This window comes from Vicia villosa, linkage group LG5 (assembly GCF_029867415.1).
Source record: "Vicia villosa cultivar HV-30 ecotype Madison, WI linkage group LG5, Vvil1.0, whole genome shotgun sequence".
NCBI lineage: Eukaryota > Viridiplantae > Streptophyta > Magnoliopsida > Fabales > Fabaceae > Vicia > Vicia villosa.
Window position 1 is genome coordinate 126,989,352 of NC_081184.1, and position 17,668 is coordinate 127,007,019.

At 32.7% G+C, this 17,668-nt stretch overlaps 3 protein-coding genes across 3 annotated transcripts; all 3 read left to right on the top strand.

Moving 5' to 3' along the window:
• Window positions 1-4,973: 4,973 nt before the first annotated feature.
• Window positions 4,974-7,370, top strand: LOC131605380 (uncharacterized). The gene is made up of 12 exons (XM_058877742.1): window positions 4,974-5,114; window positions 5,199-5,490; window positions 5,576-5,666; window positions 5,751-5,829; window positions 5,871-5,877; window positions 5,968-6,061; window positions 6,145-6,283; window positions 6,366-6,523; window positions 6,604-6,724; window positions 6,809-6,979; window positions 7,060-7,119; window positions 7,218-7,370. The coding sequence occupies exons 1-12, from the start codon at window positions 4,974-4,976 to the stop codon at window positions 7,368-7,370; spliced, it is 1,506 nt and encodes a 501-aa protein (XP_058733725.1).
• A 1,573-nt stretch (window positions 7,371-8,943) lies between these two features.
• LOC131605381 (uncharacterized) lies at window positions 8,944-13,494 on the top strand. The gene is made up of 7 exons (XM_058877743.1): window positions 8,944-9,055; window positions 10,709-11,052; window positions 11,152-11,464; window positions 11,619-12,060; window positions 12,360-12,622; window positions 12,729-13,268; window positions 13,376-13,494. The coding sequence occupies exons 1-7, from the start codon at window positions 8,944-8,946 to the stop codon at window positions 13,492-13,494; spliced, it is 2,133 nt and encodes a 710-aa protein (XP_058733726.1).
• Window positions 13,495-13,545: 51 nt separating this feature from the next.
• LOC131605382 (uncharacterized) lies at window positions 13,546-16,642 on the top strand. Its single transcript, XM_058877744.1, has 5 exons — window positions 13,546-14,015; window positions 14,097-14,596; window positions 14,780-14,998; window positions 15,287-15,862; window positions 16,065-16,642. The coding sequence occupies exons 1-5, from the start codon at window positions 13,546-13,548 to the stop codon at window positions 16,640-16,642; spliced, it is 2,343 nt and encodes a 780-aa protein (XP_058733727.1).
• The last annotated feature ends 1,026 nt before the right edge of the window (window positions 16,643-17,668 follow it).

Below are 17,668 nucleotides of genomic sequence, written 5' to 3' on the forward strand. Positions count from 1 at the left end.
ATCAAAATTTAAATCTGAATATTTATATGATAAATGTGACTTATAAATCAAACATCTATTTTAATATATCTATTCTATTTTAATATATAAAAATCAATTACCACCAAATTCCCTTAATTACCCTAATCACAATCAATTAAACATGGTTTTACATACCCCTGAACGTCATTTTACATCTAATCATGATTACATTTCAACATCCAATTTAATGCAAAACTTTTTTATTGGAACACGCTTTTTTATTGCATCGGTGCATTTTCATTGGGTCATGCAGACATAGAGCCAAGTGAAGTCTGCATAATTTCAAATTTGCATACCTTTTCCATTCCTCTCATTCAATTTCGTTTGCCTCTTGAATCCTATAATAACTACATAATGCATCTCTCATCCACAAGTTCAACCCTAAACCCATTTGCTTTATTCCATACACAACAGTATTTTTATTGCTTTTACGGTTTAGTGTATTGGGAATTGTTGAACCATTGTATGAGTCCCTCCATCTATCTCTTTGCATCACCTTTTCTTCTTTCATTCTCTGTTATTTATTTCCACCTTCTTCATTCTTTGCATTCTCAATTTTTTATTATCTTCCTTTGCTCCTCATTCACTGCTCTGCCATCATTCAGTTGCTCTGCTTAACTTCAGATTTTACTATTTTGCATATCTACGAATTTGATTTTCAATTTTAATTTCTGATTCTCTAATATAATTTTTGTTTGTTTCAGGATTTTAAATTCAGATACGTGAAGACAAAAGTTTTGCTTTATAATAGATTTGTGATTTGCACCATCATCTGCATTCAGTTTCCTTACCTTTAATTCATTAATGTATTTTTTTTGCAGTGACAAAGAGTGGAAAATATGACTGCATCAAGGATATTAACGACCACAAAGAAACGTGGAGTTGATTTAATGAGATAAGAAAGAGAGTATGGTGTTTACTTGATTTTATTACAATAGAGAAGACATAAATCAGAGAAAGAAAAAATGATTTTGGATTGCAATAAGCACTTTTTATAAGTGTTTTTGGAGATAAAAAGTTATTTTTACGTTGCTGCACACAAAATTTACATCACTGCATTCTCTTTCCTTCCTCATGGTTACTTCTTTTATTTATTTTTCTTTAATTTTTAATTAAATGGTGAAATGTCATTTCTTACTTGATTTGAAAAATTCAATATAAAATAATTAAGACTATTTTTATTAATTATTATTGTTAATTAAGAGTCGTTAGTTTTAATTATTAAGAATTAGTTTTTTTAATAAATAAAATGAAAGGTTTTAATTTTCCCACTTTATTTTTCTAAACTCTTAACTTTTCATTTTTCTACATTACTCTTACTTTATTTTTTTTGAAAAAGAAAAAAAGTATATGAGAAATAGAAAGTGGAAAAGTTTAATTACAGAGCATTCCATTGAGAGATATATTTTGTTTATTTTTTATTTTTATTAAATATTTTGTTATATTATATGATTATAGAATGAGCATTATCTTCTAAATATTGCTTTAAAAATTTAGGGTGTTATTATATATATTAATTTTTAATATATAAGACCATCAAATTATCTACTATCTATATAAGAAAATCAATAGCCGATTTAAGGTCATTTTTCATACCGTAATTATCTCATTAATCTCTAAACAATTCTTAGGGTCTATATCAATAATGACATTAATCCACAGAATCTTTTTACGGCTATATAATTAACATTCTTAATTATTTGTTTTTTTCCAAAAATTGCAATTGTCTTTTGGTATTGAATGAGAATATGAAAAAGAAAAATATTTATTCAATGATAATAAGAAATGGGAAGGCAATAATTTTTTATAAATGAATATTTTACATGGACAATAACAATAGGTGAATACACAAAAATCACAAGATCATTTTGGTCCAATAAAAATGGATTTAATAAATTAAGTATAATTTTTTATAAATTTATCTTAAAAAAATATCATAAATTAAAAGAAAATAATTATATTTAATATTATGACTTAATACAAGAAAAAATACTTAACTCCTTCTAATAAGAATTTCTGATGATTAATTTTGATTTCAAACTAATAGATAAAAAATATTTATTTAATATTTGATCTAAATTATCTTAAAAAAATTGGAATATTCCTACATTACCAAAATATAATATGGTATAATCCATATTTTTTTTTAATTTTCTTATACATGTAATTCATATAAATACTTATTAATAAAACATTAAATTAATTAATTCAATTTTATTTTGATTTTCAAATTTTTTTTTGATTTAGTGTGTCAATTTTATAGGCAACAATAATTTGCTTCTATAAAAATTGTTTCAATCAATTAAGTATGATTTCTTTTATAAATTTTTTAAGCAAAAATATCATATACCTGATAAAAAATGATATATATTATTATTACATGATACAAATAAAAATAAAATTGACATGAAAAAATGTTAGCATTTATTTATGATAAGATGTTAACGTTTATTCTAAAAGTTGATACATATATTTGTTTTTATTAAAAAATATGAGAAAATTATGATTGATGAATAACCAAATTTTTTTATGAAAGACACAAATTTATTTCTTTTTTATATTTAAAACAAAAGGCCAAGATATCAACTATTATATATTTATTTACTATTTATAAAAATATTATATATAAGTAGTGTACATCCTTATATTTAATTCTTTAAAAAAAACTTTTAATATATTTAATTGAAAAAAAATGGGTATATGAATTTCACGGGAGAGTTTAAAATTGGGATGGCAATTTTCTCACGTAAAATTTCAAAAGGAAGGATAAGATTTCACGGGAGAGTTTGACTACGATTCTCTCATATAAAAATTTCACGAAAAATAAAGTGTCTTCATGGTTCGGAGGACCATCTTAAATTCCAATAAATTAAATATATGATTCACTGAAGTTCAATGGTGAGTTAAAAAAGGATTAGGATTTGATTTAATTCATAAATTAAATATGATTTTTCAATTTATTTATTTCAATCTAAATTAAAAATTAACTACACACAAATAATTATAAAATGCATTAAATTATTACGTGCCAAATATTTACGTTCCAATTAAATTATTACCATTTTTAAATATGGGTATATGAATTTCACGGGAGAGTTTAAAATTGGGATTGCAATTAATTTCAAAAGGAAGGATAAGATTTCACGGGAGAGTTTGACTACGATTCTCTCATATAAAAATTTCACCAAAAATAAAGTGTCTTCATGGTTCGGATGACCATCTTAAATTCCAATAAATTAAATATATGATTCACTGAAGTTCAAATGGTGAGTTAAAAAAGGATTAGGATTTGATTTAATTCATAAATTAAATATGATTTTTCAATTTATTTATTTCAATCTAAATTAAAAATTAACTACACACAAATAATTATAAAATGCATTAAATTATTACGTGCCAAATATTTACGTTCCAATTAAATTATTACCATTTTTATTATGTGACTCTTTAGGTGCCAAATATTTATGTTTCAAATAATTCAATCATGCTTTGTTTCTTTTTTCAATTTAATTATTTTGATTCTCAATGTTAATTGTAGCTAACAAGTCTTAAATGCATCATTACTTTAAATATTAATCATATATATATAATCATATTTGACCTAATGTCTTTTCCCAAACCCTATTATACTTCCAACAGTTTTTCTCGGTTAAAGAAATTAACATATTGGAAACAGAAAATTAACCTTTTGAATTTCCACTCTATTCATTCATCAAATTTTTGTTTCGATTTATAGTAGATTTATGATTCACACCAACCTCTGCGTTTGATTTACTTGCCTTTTATTTATTAATGTATTTTTTTCAGTGGCAAAGAGTAGAAAATTTGACTACATCAAGGACATTAACAAAAAAAAAAAGTGGAGATGGTTCGATGGGAGAGCAGTCTCATTTTTCATTAAATTTCCATAATAATCAACATTAAGAGTTTATTAATAACAATTATACATTAATATGTTGAGTTAACAGCCCCAAATTATTAATCATAGAAATAATAATATTTTTAAAATTAATATATAATAATAATAATATCTCAATTTTTATTTATTTTTTTACTTTTTATCAAGAACTATATTTTTTCAGAGTCAAAATTGTAATCAACAATAATAATTAATTATCTCTAATATTATTTTAATTTTTATCCAACATAAATATCATCATTGAAAACAACTACAAATTGATAAATTAAATTAATATTGATATGATAATCATCATTGAAGAAATTATTTCGTTTAATTAATATATATTTTAATATAATTATTTAACCATAACCATATTATATTTATTTAATATTTATACCGACTTTACGTGACCCGTGCGGGCGCACGGGTCCTTTACTAGTTTTTATGTTATAGTAGTAGTAGGTTTATCTTATGTCATTATACCTTTTTTATCTATTAACAATATATAAAATTTAAATTACCTGGATTTTCCACGTATGCCCTAACTAATATTAGCTAAAACTAATCTAACCATTAAGGGTACATTAGTCTTTGTATTAAATACTGAAACATGGTTGATTCTAATTCAAATTTTGCTGACATGGCGTCATTACAACAAAACTGTATCATTAATTTTCTCCTATTTTTTTTTTAAGTTTTCACCTTTTTTCACATCTCAAGCATTGATCAGCACGAAATGTAATGATTATATATGTAGCGTGTGCTTTTTTGTATTTATGGATGTTTGTTGGAATTACAAACCCTAGACGGCAGCTGCATCATCACGCAAGGGACTTAGCACAGCTTCCTACAACAAAAACCTTTCAACTTTCCATGCTGCATTGTGCCCAAATCCACTATAAATACCCTCACCTACATACCATTCATTCCAAAATCGTTCTACCAAAACTACTCAAGGTTTTATATTAATTTTCTCAGTGATATTAACGTTTTGTTGCTGTTAGTGTGTATATTAACATCTATTTTTTCAGGTAATCGTGAAAAGAAATTAATGGCGCGTCCAATTGAGTATGTGAGAGATATCAATGACTCAAAGGACCTATGGAAGATTTCTGTTAGGTGCAAACATATTTGGTCAGTCACAAGTGCTTCAAAGAAGGAACACCTTGAAATGATTCTCGTGGATTCTAAGGTTTGCATCCATGTTCATGTCTGTACACTTATTTTTCATATTTTTGGACCAGATGCTGATTCCATACATTTTTAATTAATGTAGGGATCTATGATTCAAGCTGTTGTACCTCCGTACTTGGTTGCCAAGTTCAAGGAATATCTCTGTCATGGTTGTTCATACGTAATGCAGAATTTTAAAGTAGGTTCCAATGACTTTTCTTTTAAGTCCACCGATCACAAACACAAGCTGGTGTTCTATGGATCAACTTCCCTTAAGAAAACGGACAACCCAGAAATTCCTGTTAATGTTCTCAATCTACTTAGTCTGTCTGACACTGTAGATGGCAAGTTCCAATCAAATATTTTAGTTGGTAACCGTCTTCTTGGACTAAGTCGTAATTTTTTACCTCTGAGATTAAACGTGTGTGAGTTTTGACTTATATACGCGCTTATCTTATATTGCACGTTCTTATGTTTCAGATGTTCTTGGTGGAGTTGTAGAGATTACTCAATCCAACGTCAGTTCTGATAACAGCAAGAGCAAAGTTGTTTTTTCAATTACTGATAATAGGTGAGATCCATATACACACACTATTATACATATGCATGTAATATTTTTTTATATGCTTAACAGATTCATTTTTTTGTATTGCAGCAAATCCATGGTTGTGTGTACGTTATGGGGTCAATTTGCAATCCAATTCAATGAGTATTGGACAAAAATAAGGATGATGGTAATATGGTTGTGCTTTTGATTAATGCTCGAATAAAGGAGGCTCGAGGTATATGCTTCTGAATTTTTGTATTTTGATGTGATATCATAGATGTGTTAAAAATTTGACATTCTGAAATTATTTAATATAACTTTACAGGAAACTTTCCTTTAAACGTATCCAATGCGTGGAATGGCACAAAACTGATCATTAATGATACTGGTTTTGAACATGTTTCCAAGCTAAAAGAAAGGTATTTGCATCATCCTTTATTTTATTAACCGCTTGATAGATAATATAATTCTAACATGCATTATCTTATTATTATTGATGCAGTTTTAAAGGTGATTTCCCAAAGTTATCAGATACAGGCGTCCAAGTTACTGCATCACAAAATTCACAATACTCAAATTTCGATAAGTTTGTATGGAAAGCTGATGTTTTAAGTCTTGCAGAAATAGGGGGTTTGCAACAGGCAAGGGACCACGTACTTTGAATGTATATTATTAACTTTGTACCGCTCATCATTAAATTTTTATATTGGTTTTGTATGTTAGGAAACTACATGTGTAACTGTTGCCACGCTGGATAAATTTGATGTTGGACAATCTGGATGGTATTACGATGGATGTGTTGACTGTACAAAAAGTGTGACTTTGAGGGATGGAAAGCTTAAGTGTTATGCAAAACATATAAGTCCTTTTCCCGTGCCCAGGTATTGTTAAAGATTTTTCTGATTTTTATTTTTCTTTCTATATCTTATTATGGCTTATGATATACTATAACATGCTGTAGGTTTAAACTGGAAATATTGGCTGTTGACGGTAAATGCAATGCTAAGTTCATTTTTTGGGATGCCGACTGTGTTAAGTTGGTAGGCAAATCCGCTGCTGAGATTATAAATGGTCTAAAAAGGGTACATGAGCTCCCTTCATCATTCTATATGTCCATAATTCAAATAAATGTATTCTTACATATCTTTTTTTTTTTTTGAAACAAGACTGGGGAGTATGATCCGCTTGAATTCCCTTACGAACTTGATTTAATATTGAAGCGTGAGTTGGCTATCAGAGCTGTATTCCAGTCCAAAAATGGACGCCTTTCTGTGATTGGTTTCAGAGTTGATACGGAAACCCGTAACAGAGTTAAGGACAATTTTAGAGCTGAAGAGGTAAATGTCTTTTGCTGTAACTTTTAACTGGACATTTAATTACATTGTAATATACTGATGGATTGTTATTTCTCATGCAGCCTACATCTAGGCTTCGCATAATTGAACCAACATCGCAGGACGAATTTCCAAGTGTTTCTGTAAGTTTTGCATAATTCACTTACTGAATGTAGCTGATTGTTACCGTCTGCAAATGTTGAGCTTGACAATAACGTTTTTTCCATACGCATGATTTCAGGAACCTCTGTCTGTCTCAGCTGATTATGATCCTTCTGCCTCAAATACTAATCTTACCCCTTCTAAGAGAATTTTGACCGAAGTTGTTGAGGAAATTGAAGGTGTCCAGCTTTCGTCGACGAAGTTAATTAAAGATATCAAGAAGGAAGAGTAGTGGAAGATGAGCACGGAACATGTGTTGTACCCAGTTTGTAGGATTTGTTTTTTTTTTTGCTGAACACTTTATTTTGATGTATTTTATGTGATTCGAACCTTATGGGACAAATCAAGTGTTTAATTTTAAGTTATTGTATTTCTTGCTAATTTTGAATTGCAACAACTATGTTTGTGTTATTTTAAGTATGAAATACGATTTTTGGAGTTGATGTTTAATTGTTGTTTATATATAATTTGGTTTAATGTGGAGAATAATTCTATAATAAACTTTTATATATGGATAAAAAAATAAAGTTATAAAGTTTTTCTATTTAATAAAGTTTAACAAATTTCTTAAATTCTTATCAATACTTTGTTTACTGGCGACGTCTAAAAAATTTTCGTTGCAACAATGACATATCTTAAAATTGAAGGATGATCAATTTGTCTAAAATGAGTTGTTTCTTCTCCAATGCAAAAAAAAAAAATCCCATTCATATATGCTTTATGCCTCTAAAGATGCGTCGTGATTCAATATTTAATGGAATGACGATGTGAGTATTGGGTAAAAATATGTTAAACATAATACGATTGTATGTTTTATCACCATAATATACTGTTGCTTTTTTCTAATTTATATTTTTATTTTTCCCATACTATGTAGATTGCAGACAACCAAAGCATTGTATATTATAGCATTATCCTATTTCGAATTTTTATTGTAACATCTTTTGGCTTCTGGTGATTCTCTTATTGTAAAATCCATATTCATTTGCTCAACAACCCTATTTGGTTCTACTCTTTCTATTTCTGGACACAGCACTTCAGCAAAGTACAGCTGAGTGGTTGCAAATTATTCTTCCACCCATTTTGGCTATCAAATCATACAATGTGATGATTTTCAATGGAGGTAATTGGCTAGCATATCATACAATGTGATGATTTTCGATGGAGGTAATTGGTTTGTACATGGTAATGTTTATTAAAAAATATTTTGAATACTGTGTTCTTTACATAACAAATTATGAGTTTTATGCTTGCTACTACCCTTATGTAATTGGAGAAGACATCTCAAAAGTTATCTTTCATAGAAACAATAAAGTATGATACTATAATTATTGTACCATATAATACAGCTATGAATTCATGTTGTATATAAAAGCTAAACGTATACATAAAGGTTACTTGAGTGATATGTGTTATCATGATGATGCATCTTTCAAGTTTCTCAGAAACGATTGGTTATTGTGCTCAGCACGTTCTTCAACAAACTGTGTAATGATGAAAACCTATGTCATGCCCATTTCATTTAATTTGCGTTTGCTGTATGTACGTGTGAATTCGTGATATTAGTTGTAATGGCATGCACTTTAGTAATTATTCATTTTAGACGACTCTTTGAGTTTTATGCATTGTTGTTTTTTATTCAGTCAGATTTTGGAATTGTCATGGAAATATCTATATATACACAACCATTCAAACTATAATCTTATAATAAATATTGATGCATCTGGTTTAAAACAAAAAAAAAGTTGCTTTTATCATGTGTGTTTTTATATGACTGAGGTGTTGCATATTGTAATTCAATAACCATGGATACAACTATCATTAAGAGGAAGAGGAAATCGGCACTCGCAAGAAGACATCGGAGAGCTGTCTTGAATGAAAGAACAAAAAAAAGGAATAAAGTTGATGAAAATGGAAGTGATTTCTGTTAAATAGGCTTGGATCTCAACCCCCAAAAGCTAGCTCAAGAGGTGAGGTTGTCCTCACATATTTATACACCCAACAATCCGGGAACCTAAGCAATGTGGGACTTCAAACAAACTCACAAATACCAACTTCAACACCCACCCTCACGCCTAGCGTGGGCATGGGCCAAACGCCCACATTGCAGTCCTTAACCCGGCTCTGATACCATGTTACATATGCTTGGATCTCAACCTCAAAAGCTAGCTCAAGAGGTGAGGTTGTCCTCACATATTTATACACCCAACAGTCCGGGAACCTAAGCAATGTGGAACTTCAAACAAACTCACAAATACCAACTTCAACACCCACCCTCACGCCTAGCGTGGGCATGGGCCAAACGCCCACATATTGCAGTCCTTAATAGAGCCGGGTTAAGGACTGCAATGTGGGACTTCAAACAAACTCACAAATACCAACTTCAACACCCACCCTCACGCCTAGCGTGGGCATGGGCCAAACGCCCACATATTGCAGTCCTTAACCTGGCTCTGATACCATGTTAAATATGCTTGGATCTCAAGCTCAAAAGCTAGCTCAAGAGGTGAGGTTGTCCTCACATATTTATACACCCAACAGTCCGGGAACCTAAGCAATGTGGGACTTCAAACAAACTCACAAATACCAACTTCAACACCCACCCTCACGCCTAGCATGGGCATGGGCCAAACGCCCACATTGCAGTCCTTAACCCGGCTCTGATACCATGTTAAATATGCTTGGATCTCAACCCCAAAAGCTAGCTCAAGAGGTGAGGTTGTCCTCACATATTTATACACCCAACAGTCCGGGAACCTAAGCAATGTGGGACTTTAAACAAACTCACAAATACCAACTTCAACATGTTAAATATGCTTGGATCTCAACCTCAAAAGCTAGCTCAAGAGGTGAGGTTGTCCTCACATATTTATACACCCAACAGTCCGGGAACCTAAGCAATGTGGGACTTCAAACAAACTCACAAATACCAACTTCAACATCCACCCTCACGCCTAGCGTGGGCATGGGCCAAACGCCCACATATTGCAGTCCTTAACCTGGCTCTGATACCATGTTAAATATGCTTGGATCTCAACCCCAAAAGCTAGCTCAAGAGGTGAGGTTGTCCTCACATATTTATACACCCAACAGTCCGGGAACCTAAGCAATGTGGGACTTCAAACAAACTCACAAATACCAACTTCAACACCCACCCTCACGCCTAGCGTGGGCATGGGCCAAACGCCCACATTGCAGTCCTTAACCCGGCTCTGATACCATGTTAAATATGCTTGGATCTCAACCTCAAAAGCTAGCTCAAGAGGTGAGGTTGTCCTCACATATTTATACACCCAACAGTCCGGGAACCTAAGCAATGTGGGACTTCAAACAAACTCACAAATACCAACTTCAACACCCACCCTCATGCCTAGCGTGGGCATGGGCCAAACGCCCACATATTGCAGTCCTTAACCTGGCTCTGATACCATGTTAAATATGCTTGGATGAGGTGAGGTTGTCCTCACATATTTAACAATTTCAAGATATGTTATAGCATTTTCTATCATCCATTACGTGACAATGTAAGGATACCACTGTCTAATATAACTTCTTCTATCAGTAATATAGGGATTCAGAAGCGTCGCTCACCACTCGGTGGAGTTGCAAAATCATCAGCCAAACTATTGCAAATTGGTCTGAAAGAATCTGTGTCATACAATCTTATGGAAAAACATGCATACGAAAATATTATCTATCAGGCAACACCTCAGCCTAACACGACAGATAGTCATTTCTCATCTGAAAGCTCCATATCAAATATTACTGCTGTTTCACTCACCCCTGCACAGAAATCTGCAATGGCACGTGAGAGGAGAAAGTCACTTATAAATTTGAAAAAATCTCGCACACGCACAACACCAGCCACGAACGGAAGTTGTAACACCATAGAAACTGATAATCTTCATTCTCCGGTATGTATATCCGAATTGTTATAACATGTGTTAAACTTTTTTATTGCAGCTTAATTCTTTCCTCTTGATATAAACATCGTGCTATAAATTTGATTGCAGCCTATAACATCCGTCGTTTCATCCAGCAGAAAGAAAAAAACTCATGATGTCCGAACCATCGCAGCAAATTTATTCAATGACTTTTCTAATGTTGCCAATGGGGGTATCTCTTCCTCCACAGGCAACCGCGTTGGTACAACCGAAGTAGACATTGAAGACGATGATAGTTCGGACGAGGATAGATCGGACAAATCGTTTAGTGATAGTGAATGTGAGTTCATAAACAACAATCCTGACTATGATTCAGCATCAAGCGTCGATGACCATGAGCAGCAAAATACAAATTATAGTTCGATTAATGATCATGATTCAGGTTACATTTTATTTTAAAATGTTATATTATCATGTCAAACTATTGTTCATTCATAATGAGTACATTATATTATATATAAAAAAATCCAAGTGCCTTATTTCAACGTTTGTTCATTTGTTATGGGCATATTATGATTTCGGTTGTATCTTTTCAGGATACTCAGATATAGGTGATCCTGCAATAGAATGTACACGTTGTGGGGCACTTATGTGGTACGGAGAGAAATCTGATAAACGAAAACATAGTGTTGTCCCCAAATTCCAACAGTGTTGTGGAAATGGCAAGATTTTGCTTCCTCTTTTGAAATTACCTCCTCCTTATCTTAACCAGTTGTTGTTTCAAGATAATGGTGCGGATAATCAGAATTATCAGCAATATTATAGATTGTACAACATGATGTTTGCCTTTACATCTCCTGGTATGAAGTTTGACAACAGGTTCAATGCCGGTGGAGGTCCTCCTAACATAAGAGTACATGGACAGCCTTGCCATAGGATTGGGAGCATGATGCCGCTTAATGGACAGACACCCAGATTTTCTCAGCTATATATTTACGACACTGAAAATGAAATACAACATCGAATCAAAGGAATGGGGTAATTTATCACCATTTAATAATTTAATAGACTACATTAATAATATATGCTTATTATTTTAAGGGTTAAATAAATTTTTTGTCCCTATAAATATTGCAGTTTCATTTTTAGTCCCTCCTGAATTTTGGCAACGATTTTAGCTGGTTTTGGCAACGATTTTTTTGTAAAAACCGTTGTCTAAAGGCAGAGAGGGACTAGAAATGAAAACTGTAATATTTATAGGGACCAAAAACTTATTTAACCCTTATTTTAAATTATTCCTCTGTAGCCTAATTCACGTGTTGTAATTTATTTTTCAGAAACAATCCAAATATAATTCCGCATGTTGTGACCGAATTGAAGAATATGCTTGACGAGTTCAACACACATGCTAAATCTTTTAGGATGGCTGCAGACAGGCTACGACATTCCGATGTACCAGAATTGAAGTTAAGATTAATTGCAGATAGATCAAAAGATGGTAGAATTTACAATCAACCCAATGTTGCAGAAGTTGCTGCATTGATAGTAGGCGACGTTGACACCGGAGATAAAAGGGAGATTATTCTTGAGAGACAAAGCGGTAAGCTAAAGAGAATAAGTGAGTTTCATCCAGCATATCTTGCTTTACAATATCCCCTACTTTTTCCTTATGGAGAAGACGGATTTAGGCTTGGTGTTCTACACAGGGAAACAAGTTCAAAAAAAAAAGATGAATAAGCTTACCATAAGAGAATGGCTTGCGTATCGCATTCAAACAAGAGCAACTGAGGCACATACGCTTTTGAGATCACGGAGACTGTTTCAGCAATTTTTAGTTGATGGATTCTGTATGATGGAGTCCCAAAGATTGAATTATATCCGCAAGCATCAGAAGAAACTTAGAGTTTCTATGTACTCCAATCTTACCGGTCCAGACCAAGGATCGGACACACAGGGTTCAAACAAAGGTAAAAGGGTAGTTTTGCCGTCAACCTATGTTGGTAGCAGGAGATACATGGAGCAGCTTTATTTTGATGGAATGGCTATTTGTAGCCACGTTGGTTTTCCCGAACTTTTTATCACTTTTACTTGCAATCCAAAGTGGCCCGAACTTAAGAGACTTACCGACAAAATAAAGCTTCATCCTCACGATCGCCCTGACCTCATATCCCGAGTTTTTAAAATCAAGTTGGATGAGCTGTTGTCTGATTTAACAAAAAAGCATGTATTGGGGAGAGTTGTTGCATGTAAGTCGTTATACGATGCACTAATATACATGGGCCGTCTGGCTTTAACTCATTACTACTTTGAATAATGTTTGTTCTTATTGTTTCGCTATTTTATGTTATTGCAGATATATACATAATTGAGTTTCAAAAAAGAGGTTTACCACATGCACATATTCTGTTATTTATGCATCCCGAAAGCAAGTGTCCCAGTCCAGAAGATATAAACAACATCATTTCAGCATAAATTCCATCGGAGGATGATGATATGCAACTTTATCATCTGGTGAAAACACATATGATTCACGGCCCTTGCGGATACGCAAACACTTCATCGCCGTGTATGAAAAGCAATCAATGCTCAAAATTCTTCCCAAAGAAATTTCAGGCTCGCACTGTTGTTGACCACGAAGGATATCCTTTGTACATGAGAAGAGATACTGGAATTACAGTTACGAAAAAGGACGTTGATCTTGATAACAGATTTGTAGTTCCTTATAATCCATATTTGTTGAAGAAATTCCAGGCTCGCATCAACATTGAGTGGTGTAATCAGGGAACATCCGTTAAGTATTTATTCAAATATATTAACAAAGGATATGACCGAATTACCGCAACTGTAGTTGATACTACCAATGATGGATCATCTTTAAATGGAAATCTTGATGAAATAAAACAATATCTTGACTGTAGATATGTCTCTCCAAGTAAAGCATGTTGGAGGATATTCTCATTTCCCATTCATGGAAGGTCGCCCGCGGTTGAGAGGTTGTATTTTCATCTCGAGGGAGACAATTGTGTTTAATATACTGATTATGAGTTGATTGATGAGGTACTTGAAAAACCAAGTGTGAAAGAGTCTATGTTTACCGCTTGGATGGAAGCCAACAAGACATATCCAGAGGCAAAATATTTGACTTACTCCAAGTTTCTCACAAGATTTGTGTACGACAAAAGATACAGATGGTGGAGACCATGCAAAAGAGGTAATACAATTGGAAGACTTATATGGGTTCCGCCAAGTACAGGTGAGCTTTTTTATCTTAGAATGATGTTAACTATAGCAAAGGGACCGACTTGCTACGAGGACATAAAAAAGGTGGGAGGAATTGTTCGGCACAGTTTTAGGGATGCATGTTTCGAAATGGGATTTCTTAATGATGATAAGGAATATGTTCCGGCAATATACGAGGCCAAAGATTGGGGTTCAGGTTATTTTTTGCGACAATTGTTTGTCACCATGCTACTCTCCGGTACAATGAATAGACCTAACCATGTTTGGGTTAAAACTTGGAAAGTATTGGCAGACGGCATTCTTTACCAGCAGAGGCAAGCAACCAATAAATTAGGTACATTCTAACTAACTGGTCTATCATTTGATATGTTGGTTATTAGTATATGTAAGAATGCAAACACATTAATAATAACAAAAAACAGTCCAAATCTATCATTTGTTGTGTTATTCATCTATAAATATCGTAGCATATCATTTAATAAATGATATTTTTGTTTGATTGTTTTTTTTTATATAGACCTGCATTTAACAGACAATGAATTGAAAAACTTGACGCTCATTGCCATTGAGGAAATGTTGCAGTCCAATCGAAGAAGCTTGCATGAGTTTAAAGATATGCCATATCCCGACTCATATGTCACAAGAGACATTGGCAACCGTCTGATTTATGACGAACGTGATTACAACGTTAATGACGAAAGAAAAAATTTCACTGCTCTATTCAAAGCACTCACAGGTTATCTTATAAAAAACTCGATATATATTTGCAACTCTGTTACGTTATTTCCCTGGACATAATTCCGTAAAAATTATAAGCAAACTCACGATGTGCAGGTGAGCAACGTGGTATTTTTGAAACAATCATGCAAGTTGTCAAGAAACAAAGAGGGGGGTGTTTTTTTTGCATGGTTATGGAGGTACCGGCAAAACTTTCATGTGGGAACACTGTCAAGCGCACTGCGTTCGGAGAGAAAAATATGTATTACTGTTGCTTCAAGTGGCATAGCTTCATTATTATTGCCAGGCGGAAGAACTGCCCATTCAAAATTCAAAATTTCAGTGCCGACCCTTGACAACTCTACGTGCAATATCGACAAGAATACTGAGCATGCACAGTTACTTCAAGCAACTGATGTGATCATATGGGATGAAGCACCCATGGCACATAAAAATTGCTTTGAAGCATTAGACAAAACCCTTAAAGACCTCATGAATCAGAATGGGCTATCGGGTAGAATATTTGGAGGGAAAGTTGTTGTATTCGGCGGAGATTTCCGGCAGATTCTTCCCGTTGTTCCAAGAGCTTCTCGTTCCGATATTGTGCATGCATCAATATTCTCATCTTATGTGTGGGATCACTGCAAGGTCCTCACTCTAACAAGAAATATGAGGCTTAAGAATGATAAAGGCAATAAGAACAGTAATGATATAGCAGAGTTCTCGAAATGGATACTGGATGTCGGCGATGGTAGGCTATCCGAACCAAATGATGGATTGGCCGATATAGAGATCCCTCGGGAATTATTAATTACAGATTTTGAAGATCCCATACAAGCCATCGTTGAAAGCACGTACCCGGATTTGTTGCAAAATTATACCCGTATGTCTTGATTATTTGCAAGGCAAAGCAATTCTTGCATCAACAATTGAAGTTGTTGACAAAATCAACCATTATATTTTGGACCTAATACCAGGTACACATTATTAACATATCACATTAATGTTCAGATTGGTCAAATATTTATATGTATAAGATGTCTTTCATTATCCGACGTTTTAATAATATTTTTCTCTTTCTTTAGGGGAAGAAAAGGAATATCTCAGTTTTGACGAGATAGATAAGACCGATGCGACATACACTGAAGTTTACGAAGTTCTAACACCTGAATTCTTGAGTAATCTAAGAACATCTGGTCTACCGAATTACATTCTCAAATTGAAGGTTGGTACACCAATTATGTTGATGAGAAATTTAGACCAATCTCAAGGATTATGCAATGGCACAAGACTTATTATTACAAGATTGGCCAATCACGTTGAGGCAAGAATTATTTCTGGCAAAAATATAGGTAACCTCTTTTACATTCCTCGAATGTCTATGTCGCCTTCAGAGTCTCCTTGGCCATTTAAGTTGATTAGGCGACAATTTCCAATAATTGTCTCTTATGCTATGACAATTAATAAATCCCAAGGTCAATCTCTTGATATCGTCGGACTGTATTTGCCTACTCACGTCTTTAGTCATGGCCAATTATATGTTGCCATATCTAGAGTTACCAACAAAAACGATTTAAAGATACTGATTCATGACAACGACAATGTTCCGCTGTCAACAACTACAAATGTTGTGTACAAGGAAGTTTTTCAATCACTTTGTTAACTGGTAATCCACATTTCCACAACCCATTATCTCTCTATGTTTTAATATATATATTGGTAGTTATAAACATACTTAGTGTCTCATACTGTTTATATATTAATGTACATTAATTTTATTCAGGCTGAAAGCGAAGTCAACAAAACATTTCAACAGCCACCGCCCACCGTGATTTACAGCATATGACTTTTTATTTTATTTATTGAATGGTAGAGAAAACTGTGTTTATCTCATTGTTGTATTTGTTTGTTTTTTTGTAGACTCGGCAATGTTTAATCAATTATGATTTAGCTTCATTGTGTCTTTTTGATAAATTTGCAATTGCACTTGCACTTATCTGGATATTGCTCTAATACGAACTGTATCATGTAGATTGAGGGCATGTTGAAGAAAATGCAAACTATAATATACAACATTGGTTTGAATAACCTACACTTTATTATAATACACATCCCAAATAGATGGTTGATATCCATTGAAGATAAATAGATGGTTAATATTAAATAAATATATGTTCAAGCATTGCACATTTATTCTGATACAACCGAATGCTATAAAAATTTTGTTTTTCATACAAACAAGTTATTGTTATACTTTCAAAACTCACAAGTTATTGATACAAATAATGCTATTTTTTCCAGCATTATATTGACTAAACTGAACAACAGAGTTGCTGCGATTTTGTAAAAAGATCACTATGTAACATTATTCAATCATGCAAAAATTATAAGATAATAAACAACACTATAAACATGTTAAATCGAACCAAATAACGATTTAATAAACGAACCATACATTAAAACGAAAAGTATAGCAACAGAAAAGTTTCTGAATTTAACTTAGTCATGATATCTAATGTTCAGATTACGAATTTGGATCTCTCCTGTTTTAAATAATGGCTAAGATTAAATAAAAAAATAATAATAACAAGACACAATTAAATAAAGCAAATTAATGGCTAAGATTAAAACAGCATGAAAGCGTGAGAGAAAGAGCTGGAGACAATCTATATCCTCATAAAATAAACAT

Bases quoted from the DNA above. Each gene is read 5' to 3' on its own strand.
- LOC131605382 (XM_058877744.1), top strand. From the start codon at position 13,546: ATGATTCACGGCCCTTGCGGATACGCAAACACTTCATCGCCGTGTATG. The intron at 14,016-14,096 runs GTTGTATTTTCA...TGAAAAACCAAG, and splicing joins AGGTCGCCCGCGGTTGAGAG to TGTGAAAGAGTCTATGTTTA. The intron at 14,999-15,286 runs GTTATCTTATAA...TATTATTGCCAG, and splicing joins TCTATTCAAAGCACTCACAG to GCGGAAGAACTGCCCATTCA.
- LOC131605381 (XM_058877743.1), top strand. From the start codon at position 8,944: ATGGATACAACTATCATTAAGAGGAAGAGGAAATCGGCACTCGCAAGA. The intron at 9,056-10,708 runs GTGATTTCTGTT...TCAGTAATATAG, and splicing joins TAAAGTTGATGAAAATGGAA to GGATTCAGAAGCGTCGCTCA. The intron at 12,061-12,359 runs GTAATTTATCAC...TTTATTTTTCAG, and splicing joins CATCGAATCAAAGGAATGGG to AAACAATCCAAATATAATTC.
- LOC131605380 (XM_058877742.1), top strand. From the start codon at position 4,974: ATGGCGCGTCCAATTGAGTATGTGAGAGATATCAATGACTCAAAGGAC. The intron at 6,725-6,808 runs GTACATGAGCTC...TTTTGAAACAAG, and splicing joins TTATAAATGGTCTAAAAAGG to ACTGGGGAGTATGATCCGCT. The intron at 7,120-7,217 runs GTAAGTTTTGCA...GCATGATTTCAG, and splicing joins ACGAATTTCCAAGTGTTTCT to GAACCTCTGTCTGTCTCAGC.